The sequence below is a fragment of the Wyeomyia smithii genome, chromosome 2 (genome assembly GCF_029784165.1).
Source record: "Wyeomyia smithii strain HCP4-BCI-WySm-NY-G18 chromosome 2, ASM2978416v1, whole genome shotgun sequence".
Taxonomy (NCBI): Eukaryota; Metazoa; Arthropoda; class Insecta; order Diptera; family Culicidae; genus Wyeomyia; species Wyeomyia smithii.
The window spans coordinates 88725046-88741001 of record NC_073695.1 but is presented as its reverse complement, the minus strand read 5'-3'; the positions used below and the strand labels follow the sequence as shown (position 1 = coordinate 88741001).

The window sequence follows — 15956 nt, the reverse complement described above, 5'->3', positions numbered from 1 at the left end:
AAATAAACAAAAATATTTCAGTTCTTATTTTTTAAATGCGGGTATTGAATAGAAGAACCTCTTAGCGAAGAAAAAATGAAATTGCAGCCGCAACTTTTTTTTCTATAAACAGAATTGCTTAAGGGGGCGGTCTTACCCCGCTTACCCCTACATGCTTAGAATCTTGTGGGAAGCTAGCTGGTAGACCACAAAGAGAAACTTTTGAAGTTTTTTGTTAGAAGATGGAAAACGGGATATTTTTTTTTGCACCAAATTCATATGAAATACATGACATACATGTTTAAAAAAACAATCAGTTACACCTTCATGTCATTGGAATCCCTAGGAGTTGTACACACTTTCCTCTACATATGTAAAGCATAACAAATACAAAGTAAGGTAGAAAGACAGAGAAGTAACAGCCTGCAGAGACAGGTGACTTGCAAGAGATAGGCAAACTCGTAGTATGAACAGTACATAATCAGGATTTTGAAGTAAAATTGTTATCAAATTGTGCTAAAATTTCTACATTACGTCTCATTCTGCAATTTTGATACTTTACACGGTAAGAAAGAAAAACCCATTAATGGGTACTTTTTCAACCATTTCGCCAAAAAGTGAGCCAATCCATTTAGTGGGTAAACTCGATTTACCCATTAACGGGTATACCGATTAAACGTCAAAAACTGGGTACAATTTCACTCATTTTGAGAAACGAATTGTCTCAAGGAAATGGGTGAAATTGTACCCATTATTAAATAAGGCCGTTACAAACTTTATTTCCATTTTATGTCACCCCCCCCCCCCCCCTTCAAAAATCTTGAATATTGGAAGGGGAGAAAAAAAAAGCTCAAGCTGTTTTGTTCATTTTATTGGTTTTCCGACAGCATAAAATCTTTATTTGGCAACAAACAAGTCCAGTGACAGCGAGAATGTCTCCAAAAAGCAAGCGAAATAAATAGTAATAATAATAAAGTGTTATTTTGCAACATTTATTTGAGTGCAAGTTACAAACGTCATAACTTGCACACAAACTTTGATCAAAGATTTTTTTTTTCGTCTCGGTGTTATTTATTTTTTGCCACCCCCCTTGCTAACTTTGATAACCTTGCACATAAAATGAATTCGAAATTTGTATCAGCCTAAACGGAAATTTTGTAATTATCACTCAAAAAAAAAACCGAAAAGAAGTGAAAGCGAAATCAATTATATTTAATTATTTGCAAAAATGAATCTTGTTGACAAATACAGGAGTATTTTATCTGCTATCATCCATTGTCAGAAGCCAATACCATACGGATAGTGAACATTCTAGACCTAATATAAAAAAATCTCACATTGTAAAATTCAATACACTAGATTCTCTTTTGACGCGATTGATACGTGCGCGCAAAAAAAGAATCGCGAAAAAAAAAAATCGCGTAATTTCGAACAAATCGCGTAAAAAAAACGCGTAATTTGCAGCAAATCGCGTAAAAAAAGATCGCGTCGTTACAAAACCTTTCGCTATGTGGTAAGTGTGTGTGTGTAAGTGTGTATGTATGTCTATGTGTGTATGTTTGTGTTTGTGTTACATCTTGGCTCATAAACAATATATCCCATGTCACATATCGCGCAATTTCAAGAAAATCGCGTGAAAAAAAATCGCGTAATGTCGAGAAAATCGCGTAAAAAAAATCGCGTAAAATAAAATCAAGTAAAAAAAAGTCGCGTAAAAACAGAATTCAGTGTACTTGATATAACATACTGTTTACCTTGCAACTCCTTAAACGACGCAGTATCGAATCTCTTTTAAAGTCCTTCCATGGCAATTGTTGACAAATAATAAACGCTTGCGAGCAAATCGACAGAGCTAAAACGACGCTTGAAGTTTTTTTTTTCACCCATTAACGGGTAAACAAATGACCCATTTTTTTCTAAGAACATGTCTTTCTAATGCGTACAATTTTACCCATTTCACATTTTAAAATTTACCCATTTTTTTGACAGTCGCATATGACAGAAAAAAAAATGGGTACAACAATACCCATTAATAGGTTTTCGACTCTTACCGTGTATCGAGACGTGTGTACATTGTATAAGCGGCTTCGATAACTTTTTTTTATTCTAACATTCACCAGCGCCACTGTATATTAGAGATGATCTGGTTCGGGTTTGAAGATTGTTGAAAGTATCGGGTACGGCTCGGGATCGAGTTTGGTGAAAAAGAATATTCGGGTTACGGTTTAAAAATGCCGGGTTCAGTTCAGGATTGGTTTTGAAAACCCGACACATGACTGTAAAATCTATAAAATCTCAGGTTCGATTTTCACAGTCGGGTTCGGGTTTCAACCGAAAAAAATTCGGGTTTGGATTGGGTACGGGTCTGCAAAACATCAAACCCGACCATTTCTACTATACATGTGTGAGATACAGGGGGTAGTCAAAATGATAGAGACAGGCAAAATTTTGTCAATTTATAATAGCCAGACATTCACGAAAAATGAATCAATTTTGATGAAACTGGTTTTATTTTACTGGAAAACTGTTCTAGTTTCCAAAAATCATTAAGGAACTCGACGGGACCAACGGACACTGGAAAAAATCCGGATTTTCGGAGTGTATGTCAAAATGTGGATTCTTGCAACGCTCAGAACTTTTTCTGACATCTTGTTTCTTTTAGGTTTATAAGTTTTCAATAAACTTGAATTCATTCCGAGTTTATTGGTACCCAAAGGTCGAAGAACCATCGAGATATGAATTAATCAAGTATGGGTGTTGTTTTTGACAGTTTTTTATCTTGTTGCGTATCATTTTCCTAGGCCTTAGTAAACGAAGCAATTTTGCAAAAAAAATTTTTTATCTTTTTTTTATCTGGACTAACATTTGAAAAGTTGAAGTATTTAAGCCTCTTTCTTTTATATGAACATATCTAAATAATGACGAGAGATAGAGAATGATTGTCAATGGATGACTTATAGAAAATTATCTGAACTTTTATTTAAAAATATTAAAAAATTGAGTTTCAGATTAAAAAAAAACAAAAAGTGATTTTAAAAATATCGGTTGTTTGAGAATTTTTTAAAATGAAAGTTTTTAGATAGACAATTTAGTTACCTAAAACTCTGCAGAACAAACCACAGTGCAAACTCTTAACGAAAAAAAGTTTTTCTAACAAAACTTTTTTGTGTACTATGTGTACACCCAACAGCAAAAAAACTGCAAAAAACATACCTAATTAATTCATATCTCAATGGTTTTTTGACGGATTTTCAACCTCTGAGTACCAATGAACTCGGAATGAATTCTAGTTTCTTGTAAACATATAAACCTAGAAGAAACAAGCTATCATGAAAAGTTATAAGCGTTGCAAAAATGCACATTTTGACACACACTCATAAAATTCGGAATATTTCCGGTGTCCGTTGGTTCCGTCGGATTATCAAGTGGTTTTTGAAAACTAGAATAGTTTTACAGTAAAATGAAACTGGTTTCATCAAAATTGATTAATTTTTCGTGAAGTTCTGACTATTTAAAGATTGATAAAATTTTGCCTGTCGCAATCATTTTGTCTACCCCCTGTACGCGTAGAAAAAACTGTGTGTAAGTTCGCGCAAATTTCAAATTTCATTGAAAAAGAACTGCGAATATTCTGAAATTTGAGTAAAAACCCGTATAAATTTTAAATTCTTGTCGACAAAGTTTGAATTGTGTAGAAAACCCACCAAAGCATATACATTGTCGAACAAAACAATTTGACCTCAACCCAAGCGAAAAAAAGTTGCAAAACTTTGAGAAAAAATACCCGAACTCAGTGTTCCAATCCATCATTCATTCTTCAAATGTCTCCTTCGAAGAAATAAAACATATCCAATATTGAAATCCACAGTTCATATTAAAATACTCCTTGACACGCGTAAAAAATAAGACCAGCTCAAATTCATGTCGCGAAAAGCTATTCAGTATTCCGTCAAATATTCTGTCTTAGAACCCGATAATATCAACCAGCGTTTTGACAAGTGTTAACAGAGATCGCATACCAAGGGCTTGAAAACGGTCAACACTTTCACTTGATGCGCTTAGTGTGCGTCGCAGTAGGCTTTCATTCGTAAATGTAGAATGTTATTTTAGTTTATTTGAATGTTATTTTAGTTTTTTTCTGTTCACTTATCCAATTTCTGCTTAAAAACATTATAACAAGATCAATGACATAGGTAGCTTGTTTCTAAATCTCCGTACACAACGCGCGTAATTTTCATTTCAAGAAAGAATGTCGTCATACGCTTAGGGAAAGTCACTCTTCTTCAACAAAAAAAAAATTTTTTTTTCGAAGTACCTCAAAAAAAATTATTAATATTTAGAAGTGCTCAATTAAAAGATTTTTTCAACTTATTGGAAAATAAAACAAATTCAAATGATTTAAAAAATAAAACTAATACGCATAAAAACTCATATTTAGTGTCTCAGTTCTTTGTGCTTTATACAGTTTGAATCGACATGCTTTTCTCTTTTGTGCAGTGTTTCTGTTGCTCGCAGAAAAACTAGCACACTAGCTACTTACACCACATCTGAGAGAGATAAGAGTGGTAAATCACTCTAGAATTACTATCCTCATTTGAAATATCCTCATTCGATATATACTTCAGAGACACACATTAAAAGCACTGCAGTGAACTATGTTATGTAATTATTGAGCATAATATCCTTTCGTGTGAGAAAACGCACCTGGGTAGTATATCTTTGGAGAGGTATTTTATATCCCAGCGCGGTGTTTTTTTGCATGCTCCTCAGATGCACACGATTCGCTGTTCTCGTCAAGCAAGTACATCGCTTTTCTTTTCAGTGTTAGAGCAGTTGTTTTCGCATTGTTTCGCTCTTTTGCTTTTTGAATGGTCATTAGGCTATATTTTGTCAAGGAGGCAGAATTCGACAAGTCATATATGAATCACTCGTAGAGACACTCTATCTTTAAAATTTGTTTGAACATTGTAATGTTGGAATTGCTCTAGTTCTATAGCCAGAGTTGTTTTACTTTCGTAGGTACCAAAAGAGCAGCTCTTCCGGTTTCACAAGCTTGGCCTGACTTTGAAATACAACTTAATGTAGAGTATACCATTCTCAGCTTCTTGTTAATCGCCCGATGAGAGAGATATGGATTTTTGTGGTACGTGTGCAAAATTATTTGGCGCCGCTATTGTTTTTCCGACTTCAATTTTGCAATGATTGCACATTCACTTGTAGAACTTGTAGAATCATAATATGGGTCATTCCATACGAAGTAACCACGAAAAAGCACAAACTTGGACACGACCATCACAAATTTTTCTCAAAGTTTGGAGAATTATTCATCCACTGTCACTTTGGAAAAATCCCAAATTTGGTGTCGGTTGGAATACCCCCCGCTCTGTGGGACCCCCTGTTTATTGCAAAATCACGCATTTTTTGTTCAAAATCTCTTTTTTCTTTTTCTTACAATTCATAGACGTAAGATGTCCGAAAAATACCGATAGATGATTTTTGAAGAAAATAAATCAAGGAATCCTGAAAAATATAAGTTTTGACCGGAAGTGTTGCCAGATAAATTATTTTTGTATTACAATTTATAGACGTAACCCACCCGGAAAATAGTGATAGGTGAATTTTGAAGAAAACAAACCAAGGAATCCAGAAAAAATATTATTTTTGACCGGAAGTGTTGGCAGATAGATTGTTTTTGTATTTTAAAACTAAATTTGCATTTTTCGTGAAATGCAGTTAATTTCATTTCAAATTTGATGGTTTCATCGTATTTGAATTGTAAAAAAAAAAATACGAAGTTTACAACTTTTTTCGTAAAAATTTTATATCTCGAGATTGGCTCATATTACCGCGGGATGATAGTTGTTTCTTATGTGAAATTTTTCAAGAAACACGATGAAATTATCGAATTTAAAATAAAAATGGCTGCATTTGCCGAAAAATGTAAATTTTGTTTTCAAATACAAAAATAATTTATCTGGCAACACTTCCAGTCAAAACTTATATTTTTTCTGAATTCCTTGGTTAATTTTCTTCAAAAATCATCTATCAGTATTTTTCGGACATCTTGCGTCTATGAATTGCAAGAAAAAGAAAAAGGAGATTTTTGACAAAAATTGCTCGACTTTGCAATAAAGAGGGTCCTGGAGAGCGGGGAGTATTCCAATGGACACCAAATTTGAGATTTTTCCAAAGAGCTAGTAGATGAATAATTCCCCCAACTTTGAACAAAATCTGTGATGGTCGGGTCCAAGTGGCATGTACACTTCGTATGGAATGACCCATATCTAATTTTTTCCAGTTTCAATACAGATTTGCTCATAGCTCAAATTGGAAAAAGTAGAAGATTATAGCTTTTGAATTGTTCTTGTGAACTGTGGTATCCTTAGCCAGCTCGGAAGTGCGTGAAGACTTTAGAGACCTGAATGAAGTTTTCCCGTAAACAAACGCAGAAGCGACGACATTCACAGAAAACACAATACACATTTTTATCGATTGATTTCTGATATGATTTGATACATTGATATTAAAATATATCATACAATGATTCAAGGATTGATATAATTCAAAAGCTATGTCCAGATTGCCAAAAAAAGCCCTTCGAGATCGACAACCTTCCAGAATGTGAATTATGATGGAATTCGGTTAATAATGTTAAAGTAACCACTGAAAATCAGTCGCAATTTACCGCTCTAACAAAAAAGTCCGAATTTCTCCAATCAATAATGAACCGAAAAACACTATAATTGGACAGTGCAGAAAAAGTTCCAAGAAGCTCCAGTCCAAATTTGTGCGGCGGTATAAAGAAATTTTACCGAAACACTTATTCTTTGATAGTTTACCGATCGATTCTTATAAAAAAAAGTCTGCTTGGCTTGACTGCTCCGATCTGGTTGCAAGTTATCCATTTCCGTTGGATTCAGTTGCGTTCTATGTTCTTAAGTTTTTTATTGTTATTCTTCATTTGCTTGGTAAATGTTACAGCTGGAAGAAGGTTAACACCATGAAAAAGTAAAATTCCTCCCCAAAATTCATTGCAGTCTACAAATCTAACAGGTTTCGCTCACTTGCCAAGAACTCGCCCATAAGCGTAAAATTTTATCATTTGCACCGCATTTCTCACGTCCAATTTGTGCAGAAGTAGTTTATATCTTGGAAAGCCTACGCCCGGAACAAGCTCAGGATAGTATACCTCGTAGTAAGTTCTGCCCATGTAAAACCAATCAGGTGAAATCAAGATCTACCGTGCCGTGAAAGATTTATGCGATCACGAGCAGAGTCGGGCTATCAGTTTCCTGGGCAACAGCATGAACGGTGATATTCCGTACAAAGTCGATGCTACACGACGGGGAGAAAAAAAAAAACAGGAGAAAGAATTCAAGCAATTGCCACAGAGTTCCAGGGCAGCTCGTCATTTAGTGGCGTGCACATTTTGTATTTCCTTATCCCAACCTAGGCTTGCCACAAGTAGAAGTTCATTGGCCTGGCGGCAAAGATCTAAACTGCTTTAATAGGACCGGTCGGTAAAACGAAAGGCGTAACCAAACTGATGTGTGTGTATTCTGTCTTTTCTCTCGTTCTTTCTCTAGGATCTGCCACGATATTTACCAAAGAACCCACGGTGCGGATACAATGTCTATCGGGTTCTATGCTGATCACGATCAAGGATGCACCCGCTAACCTCAACGGTCAGTTCAGCGGGATGGTGTATCCGAAAGGATTGGCGAAAAACTCTACCTGCCTCACCGAGTACCGGGACCAGGAGGGCGCCCTGCGGTACAAACTTCCCCTTAAAAGTTGCAACACGATGCCCATCGAAACGGTGAGTAAACACACAACACGACGGTGTAGGTGGAGGAAAAAAATAACTTGAACTTGAGTCCAAAAGTTCCGTATAAACTTGTTACGTGTTGCGCAGCGCGGACCTTATAGAACCAGCGCTCGAGAGTCTAGAACAAAGCGGATTCGCACTTCGCTGGCTGTTCCTGTTCATTCAGACAGAACCGGTTGTACAGCGTGGTTTTGAATGTCATACTCAATGGCCATAGTTCCTTTTTTGTGTGCGGTCTCAGTGGGTTGCTTGTGTGTATAGATGTTATTACGGGGGAAAATAGAAAAAAATAAACCTTCAGGATTGCGCCTGACGCCATCAGCAGTCCCCGGCCATAGTCGGCGGTCTGCTGATTCCAAATTACGTGGGTTCGAAGCTATGCGGTTTGTTAATTGCTACTGAGCAGGAAAAAAAGTCGATCCCTCAGAGAAAAATATTGCTCTTTGTCTGGGACGCAACCGGTTTTGAAGAGACGTGTGCTGTCGATTGAAATTCGAGGTTGCGATTTGAAGGTCGTATCGAAGGGGTTTTAACTGCTGAACTAGCCTCGGACTGGGTAGACAACTGGCGTTGATCGTTTGTCAAACGTTTAATCTGACTGCTGTTGCAGCAGTGGTAATGTGATATTTATTGAAGGGTTCAAGGTCGTCTCTTAGTTCATAGAATTAGAATTTGGACGTATTCATTTCAATCTAAAAAAAAATCTGGTTCAGCTGCTGCCTGTTTTACCTTGCCAATTACTTAAATTGGTTTTTAAATGAATTATTTATTTTCGATTCTCTCAAGTTTAATGATTTTTTCTACTGTTCCCTGAGAGATAGATTTGCACCTGTCTACCAAGATGTAAACAACAGTTGCCGGCGAGCCAATTTACATAATGGTTTCAAATTGAGTTCCACTACTGGTATTAAAAAATCTATTATCAGTTCTCTTGCTTGCCACTTCCACGAATTCGATTATGAACCATACCGAGAAGAGCCACTGAAAAATGTTGAGCAGTTCCATTCCATTCCGACAAATGGGTATAAACGAATGCGCATAAATAATTTTTCAACTTACACTTCAGCACATCGTAGCTGTCATTCCGTGTCGATTCAGCCAATAAAAGTCCGACGGAAAGAACAATTTCCGCTGCGTGACGCAACGGGCGCGCAGAAGTATTGACACCTTGTGGGAATGAACTTCTCTGTTTTTTTTCTTCTTCTTTTTATGATGATTGAAGGCAGCAAACCGTTCAATTCCAACAATAGCAGCAATGAGTTCTTGTTCTTACCGCTAAGGAAACAAAAAATCTGTTTCTTTTTTAAAAGGTTGTAGAAAAATTTGCGAACAGATTCAAAACAACTCATTCTTGGTTAGGTTGACAAGTTTAGTAGTGAAACCGCGTTTCTTTGTGTATTCCTGCCTTTAGTTATAACACAACAGAGGTTCAAAATGTATTCTTCAGTAAAAAAAACTTGGCATGTCATTACATATAATAAAACTGAGAATCAACAATGATACATTCAGACTAATCAGATCATAAAGAAAAACGAAACCACCGACAAATAGGCAGACAAATTTAAATCAAACATAGTAGATACTCTGCTGAACTGCCGGTCGAGAACAACCTTTGCGTCTATAGTTAGTTCGTTAAATGGCAGTCGTTAAACATTATTTTATTTTTGTATCATATATTAACCCTCTAGTGCCCAAGATTTTTTTGGACGAACTTCGGTAAAATCACTATAAATCTTTATAAATATTTTTTAATTATTTATTGCAGCTTTTTAGAAATTTGACTGAAGCCGTCTAAAAGCGGCACCGGGCACTAGAGTTTTAAAAGATTATTTATCTTTTAGTGCTCAGAAAACCTATTTTTTCGAATTTGAAGCGCGCCTCGTCATGGCCGCATAGGCATAACTTGAAGTTTTGTACGTGATTATTTTGGAACGGCACTCTGCGAAAAAAAAATTCCCATGTTCTTCATTGCCGAAAAGCTACTCTACCGATTTTTATTCCCCTTTTTTCAATTTCGTTACTAACGAATTGTCAAATTTGGGTTTAGAATCAGACACATTTTATTTTTTTCCGAGTTTTTTTTTGGTGTTCTCGCAACACTGCAAGCATCTCAGCCGCCACTGCGCTGTCAGTCCAGTTTATAAAAACAAATACATTGAAAACATTCCGCAGTTCATGTTGTGTGAACACGCAGTTGTTCTATGTGTTTGTAAAGTCGGAAGAAAGTTCGGAAGTCGGAAGTCTGACTTCCGAACTTTAATTTAGTGCTGGCGCCACAATAGTGGGATCTTCGACGCTGTAAATTTCCGGAAGACCAAAATCCGGCCCGTGCCACTCAGGCGCACACCAACAGTTCATTCTCCGGTTCGGTGTCCCCGCAGGCGATACCACTTCCTGTGCGGTTGGTTTTGCTTTCAGAAGGAAGTTTACAAGGAACAGAAATTGTATTAGACTGTGGAGAATTTCACATTTAAAATCACCAACCTCACCTTTCGTCAATCGATGAAGATATTTCATTCACTTTAAATATTTCAAAGCAAACAAAACACTACTCAAACCTTTTTGCACTAGAAAACCGAATTTTTAGCACTCGTAGAAAAAAAGGCCGTTGATTTCACAATTCTAGAGAAACATTTCAAAAGGTCCTATCTACTTTGATCGATTTTTTTATCGATCACTTTCATTTAATCACCACAACTTATTAAACACCTTTTATGCCACGTTATTTGCACGAGTTTATAGTGGAGGGATCACTCTAGCCTTCTGAATGAAAACCACGCTTGGGAAAGTTACTAAAGCTGAACAATTGCCAAAATAAAAAACGCTCCGGAAAAACGATGAAAGCAGATAGGACCTTTAAAAATGTTTATCTAGAGTTATTTTTTTCTTGACAGCACTGGCAGGTTAAAAATTTTCATCCAAAATTAGGCAAAACAACACCTCTCGAGCAGCGATAATTTTTGATGGAAGGGATCGAAGGAAACTACCAATTTCATAATTAAATACAACCTAAAACATTGCAGTCAAAAATAGGTATACTGTGTTGATCCATCATATGAGTTTTTTCTACCAATTTCACTTAATCAGAGTTACTCAAAATCGAAGTTCGCTTAGGCGAACTCGAAAATTGGTAGTTTTCGTACACATAACTAGGTAGCTTCATTTAACCGTGTATGTGGATCACATCCGTCGATACCACAGTATCTCTTTTTGTGAAGCAGAAGGGAGTTGTCTTTTTAAAATATGGAAATATATTTAAAAAATTTACTTGGTTTCCGCATGTTGAAAAAAATTATTATAATTAGTATAAAAATCACATTCTAACTTTAACTAATTAAATGGTCGGGCGAAATGATCATCTTTTGATGCGGTGAAAAGCGCAAAATTGACGACTATAAAGCCTGAGGTTTCAACCTCGAAAGAAGGGTACGCGGTTGCCAAGCTGAATAAAGTGTTCTACAAATGAGGTTTATACGAAGATGCGGCAGATGAGCGTGTTTGCAAGTGTTAGATAGCAACATTTTTCACGTGCTGAGATCGTGACGTCACAACAACCAATTGAATACAGTTTGGCGTAGGAAACTATATAAATTTTATTTGAAATCGTATGGAATGCATTATATTGTTGTATTATGATAATATCAGAAATAACATGTGTCTTCCAGGTATTGTCATAGATTACGTTACTATTTAGGGGAGGGTTTTAATATGACAAAGTTTTCATGAAATATTTTCTCCCGATTTTTTAATTTTGTATTTTCTCATTTTTTATGTGTGTTGCACAATCAATAGAATGATTATAATCAATAATTGATCGTAGGTCTTTAAGTTTTGTAGTTTCTTTTTGACAATGGGGTCCTAAAGTTTTAAACGGTTTTCTGATTTTCATATATTAGCTGGAAGAGTGCAATTTTCTGAGCAAACGAGATTCTGAAGAATAAAAACATGCTCGAAATGCCTTAAATGACTGTTCTCTAATATAACGTACGCAGTTTTTTTATTCTTCATTTAGAAATCGGAGGAAAACGATAAACACTTTTTAAAAATCTCATTTTGCTTAGAAAACGCGGCTTTTACAAATGATATATAAAAATTGGTATAGCTTTAGGACCTAATTGATGTGTGGATGAATATCGTCGTAGGTAGAGCGCTCAGTCATTGGTTGACGCGCTTCATTCAACAAGCCACCACCGACCCCAATCGAAAAAACGTTCTCGCCGGTACATTGAACCTGTTCGACCGAAGGAGCGCATTCTTCAGCTGGTGCATCTGCCTCATGTTGCGTTAAAAGCTCTGCTACAAGCGCGGATCTAGCCTCCCTCTCGGCTCTTACCGTCCGTGATGATGGATTCACCGGTGGAAAGGGTAAAAATTGTTGAACAGCTGAAATGCAAACAATTACTTTTGGACAGGTATGAATGGTAGATTGAAACATTACCTTCCGATGCTAAAATGCGCCGAGAAACGGCCTGGAATCTATGCTCGAAGTCTTCCGCGCGAAAATGTTGTGAACAAATACAAAACTTTGCGGGAATATCTGGTACCCAACAGAATAAACGCCAACGTTTCTCAACATCGGGGTTTTTGGGAGAAGTATGTATGCTTATGTCTAACTTTTTGGCTTGATAAACCGAAACATCACATGATTCAACAGCACACGATGGTATTCGCGTTTTTTTGTAACCGTAGAACGTTAGAAACTTAACCAAAGAACAATTTGTTGAAAATCCGCACTGAATACCGAACGTAAACTATTGTTGTGACGTCATAACCTTTTACTTGCCACCTATGATCACATATTGGAAACTTATTTTTATTGGTGTTCTACTGCAGTTGCTCTGCTCTATCATATTGGTTTACCGACAGGTACACCCAGGCTGACGACCTGTTATCCATGGAGCTAACGGATCTAAAGCTGTTTGTGGTGACGGGCGACTTCAACGCTTGGGCTGTTGAGTGGAGGAGTCGCTGTACGAACCAAAGGCTTTGGCAAAGCTCAACCTAGATCTGGCCAACGTTGAGACCTGATACACATACAGCAGAAATGGAAGGAAGTCGATCATCGACGTGGCGTTCTTCAGCTCAGGACTGATCGCGAACTGGAGAGTATACGATGGCTACACCAATAGCGGTTTGCTATACTGTAGACAGCAATGCGAGGCGGCAAGTGACGGGTAGAGCCAACACTCCGACCGTCCGCGGATGCAAAACATCGCATTTCGATGCCGAAGTATTCGACGAGGCAATGAGAAGAGAGTGCGATGGGGGAAATTGGCCAACTATTCGCCATACTATCGTAGGCGTGCGACTGCACAATGCCTAGGACTCGCCATCCTAGAAATAGGAAGTCACCGGTTTGCTGGTGGACTAACGAACAGAGGATTGAGCGTCACGCAGCATTAGGTTCTGCAAGCTCGGCTCTGAAGAGTACGATTATAGCAAGCAAGAGGGTCTGCTTCGATAGGCTAGGCGCGAGTGTCAATACGAATCAATAGTTTGACGCCAACAGGATCGTAATTTCCAAGACCAAATGTGTGTTGGCACCTGCAAAGCGATGCTGGAGCGTCTCATCAAGAATCTCTTTCAACACCACGAACCAGTCGAGTCTCACTTCCGACGTTCCAGTATCTCAGACACAGACCAGAGATAGTCGGCCAATCTGCCAAATATCTGTCAGCGCCGACTAGCTGTGTCGAGGTTGAGAAGAAGGTAACGCTTACGAATGAGGAACTCATCGTAATCGGCAACTCCCATAAAGGCAAGCAAAGCACCGGACACCCGATGGAATCCCTAAGCTGGCAATCAGGCTGGCGATAGAAATGACCCCCTGGCTGTTCTGGGCAGTCATGCAGAGGTGCCTGGATGACTGACTCTTCCCGGAGAGGTGGAAGCGGCCGAAATTGTTCTTACTGTCGAACGCTAATAAACCGCCTGGGACCCATCTGCCTGCTGTACACTGCTTGAAAGGATTATCCTCAATAGACTGGTGGAAATGAAGGTGTAAACGGTCTTGCAAGTTACCAGTTCGTCACCAAAACGGCGGAGGTAGCACTCCAGCGCAAGAGAAGGGGCATACGCTATTGCGCAATCGTCACGCTTGACGTGAAGAATGCGTTCAATACCGCCAGTTGGGACTCCATAGCGCCTGTGCTCAGGAGCATCCATGTACCGGTGTCACTGTAAAAGATTCTGGAAAATTACTCCCAGAAACGAGCACTTGTCTACTACATGGACGAAGGTCAGAAGTGCATTCCAATCACCGCAGGAGTTTCGCAAGATTCTATTCTGGGCCCGGTTCTGTATTGCGGTGTGTTGAAACTCAAGTTCCCTGTAGGAGTTGTGATCGTCGGCTTTCCAGATGACATAACGCTAGAGGTCTACGGCGAGTCGGTCGAGGAAGTCGAGTTGATGGCTGGAGACTGCCCCATCACCTCAAAACTCTCCGATGCTTTTTCTGATTATGGTCGACGCCAAGCTCACGCTTGGGAACCACGTAAACTCTGCCTGTTGGAGGACTCCATCGGCTATTGCAGCACTATCTCGTATGATGTCCAGTAGCTCATCCTTCAATGGTAGTAAACGCAAACTCCTTACCATCGTGGTTTCGTCCATACTTAAGTATAGCGAGCCGATGTGGTCCAAAGCTCTAGATATTAGCAGTGACCATGGTATGTGTCTGGGGGTTGCGAGTGCATACCGTACAGTGTCATACGATGCAATTTGTGCCTTGTCCGGCATGATGCCTATCAGCATCGCCATTAAAGAGATCGTGGTTTCGTCCATACTTAAGTATAGCGAGCCAATGTGGTCCAAAGCTCTAGATATTAGCAGTGACCATGGTATGTGTCTGGGGGTTGCGAGTGCATACCGTACAGTGTCATACGATGCAATTTGTGCCTTGTCCGGCATGATGCCTATCAGCATCGCCATTAAAGAGAACAGGAAGAGAAGAATGCTTCTGCCAACGTGACACGGTTAATTGCGCATACGAGGAACCAGAAGAAGGTCATCCACGATGTCCCGATGGCAGTGGGAAAGGCCCAATTTCACGAAAGGTAGATGAACGCATCGACTGATTCTGGAGATATCCTGTTGGGTCTGGAGGCACCATGCCGGAGTGAACTTGCACCTGACACAGATCCTGTCAGGCCATGGTTGCTTCAGGCAATATCTGCATAGGTTCGGACTGCTGATACATCTTCTTCGTATGCCCACGTTGTTTACGTGCGAGGAGCGACATGTTGGCAAAGCACTACTCCGGACAATCTAGCGGAGAATATCTGGAGTGCGGTTTGTGCAGCTGCCTGTCAGATAGTCCTTGGGCTGTAACGCGTGTGGCGGGTAAACCAAAACACACGCCAGTGGTACCTAATTGCCAGTCTGCAGGTAATTAGCTAGGAGGTTATAAAAGTAAAGAGGGTGCATCAAGAACAAAAGCCACTCCGCGACGTAATACTTAATCGTTGTCCCGAGAAGTAGATGTTTGAGGGAGTGTAAATACCCCAGCACCACTCTCCTTGTTTCATCCCCACACCTTGGGCTCTCTTCTCAGGTGTCTATTAGAAGATTTTCCCGCTACCTTTTTTTTGCAATCCATATTTTTTTACAAAAGGACAATATGAATGTTTACAAATCTCGAAGACACTATACCGATTAAACAAACCTTTTTTTGGATCTGAAAATATTTCTATCATTAACAGACTAGTCAAACTCAGTCAGTCTGGCTCTCAAAACACCTATTTGAAATCATCATCATTCTTTTTTCATAAACCCTTTTTGCAAATCAGTCACGATGCTAAAAACATACCAATAGCACAAAATGACATCTTTCTCCCATAAGAACAGCTGTGCAAAGTTTCGACTATATAGGAAATATTAAAATCGGAACATATTTTATGGAGTTGCTCAGGTATTTAAAATACTTCTTTTCCATAAATTCTAATCAATTATTTTATTTTCAATCAGATCATGTAGTGCTATTAAATTTTATGAAATTTATAGTAACTTGAGGACGGCTGCAATCAGAAAAGAGCTAATTACGAAGAATACTCTAAAACTTTTTATTCATTCGGTTTTGACCATTTTTCCTATATGGACTTCCACTGCGACCAGAACATTGATCTATCGTGAGTGCTATAATGCGCTCACG

At 38.5% G+C, this 15956-nt stretch overlaps 1 protein-coding gene across 2 annotated transcripts in view; it reads left to right on the top strand.

Moving 5' to 3' along the window:
• LOC129722640 (uncharacterized) overlaps positions 1-15956 on the top strand; it is a 132772-nt gene that overhangs the window by 85128 nt on the left and 31688 nt on the right. For both annotated transcript variants that reach the window (XM_055676247.1, XM_055676248.1), the window contains exon 5: positions 7566-7798. In XM_055676247.1, coding sequence (XP_055532222.1) covers positions 7566-7798 — 233 coding nt within the window. The remainder of the gene's footprint in view (positions 1-7565; positions 7799-15956) is intronic.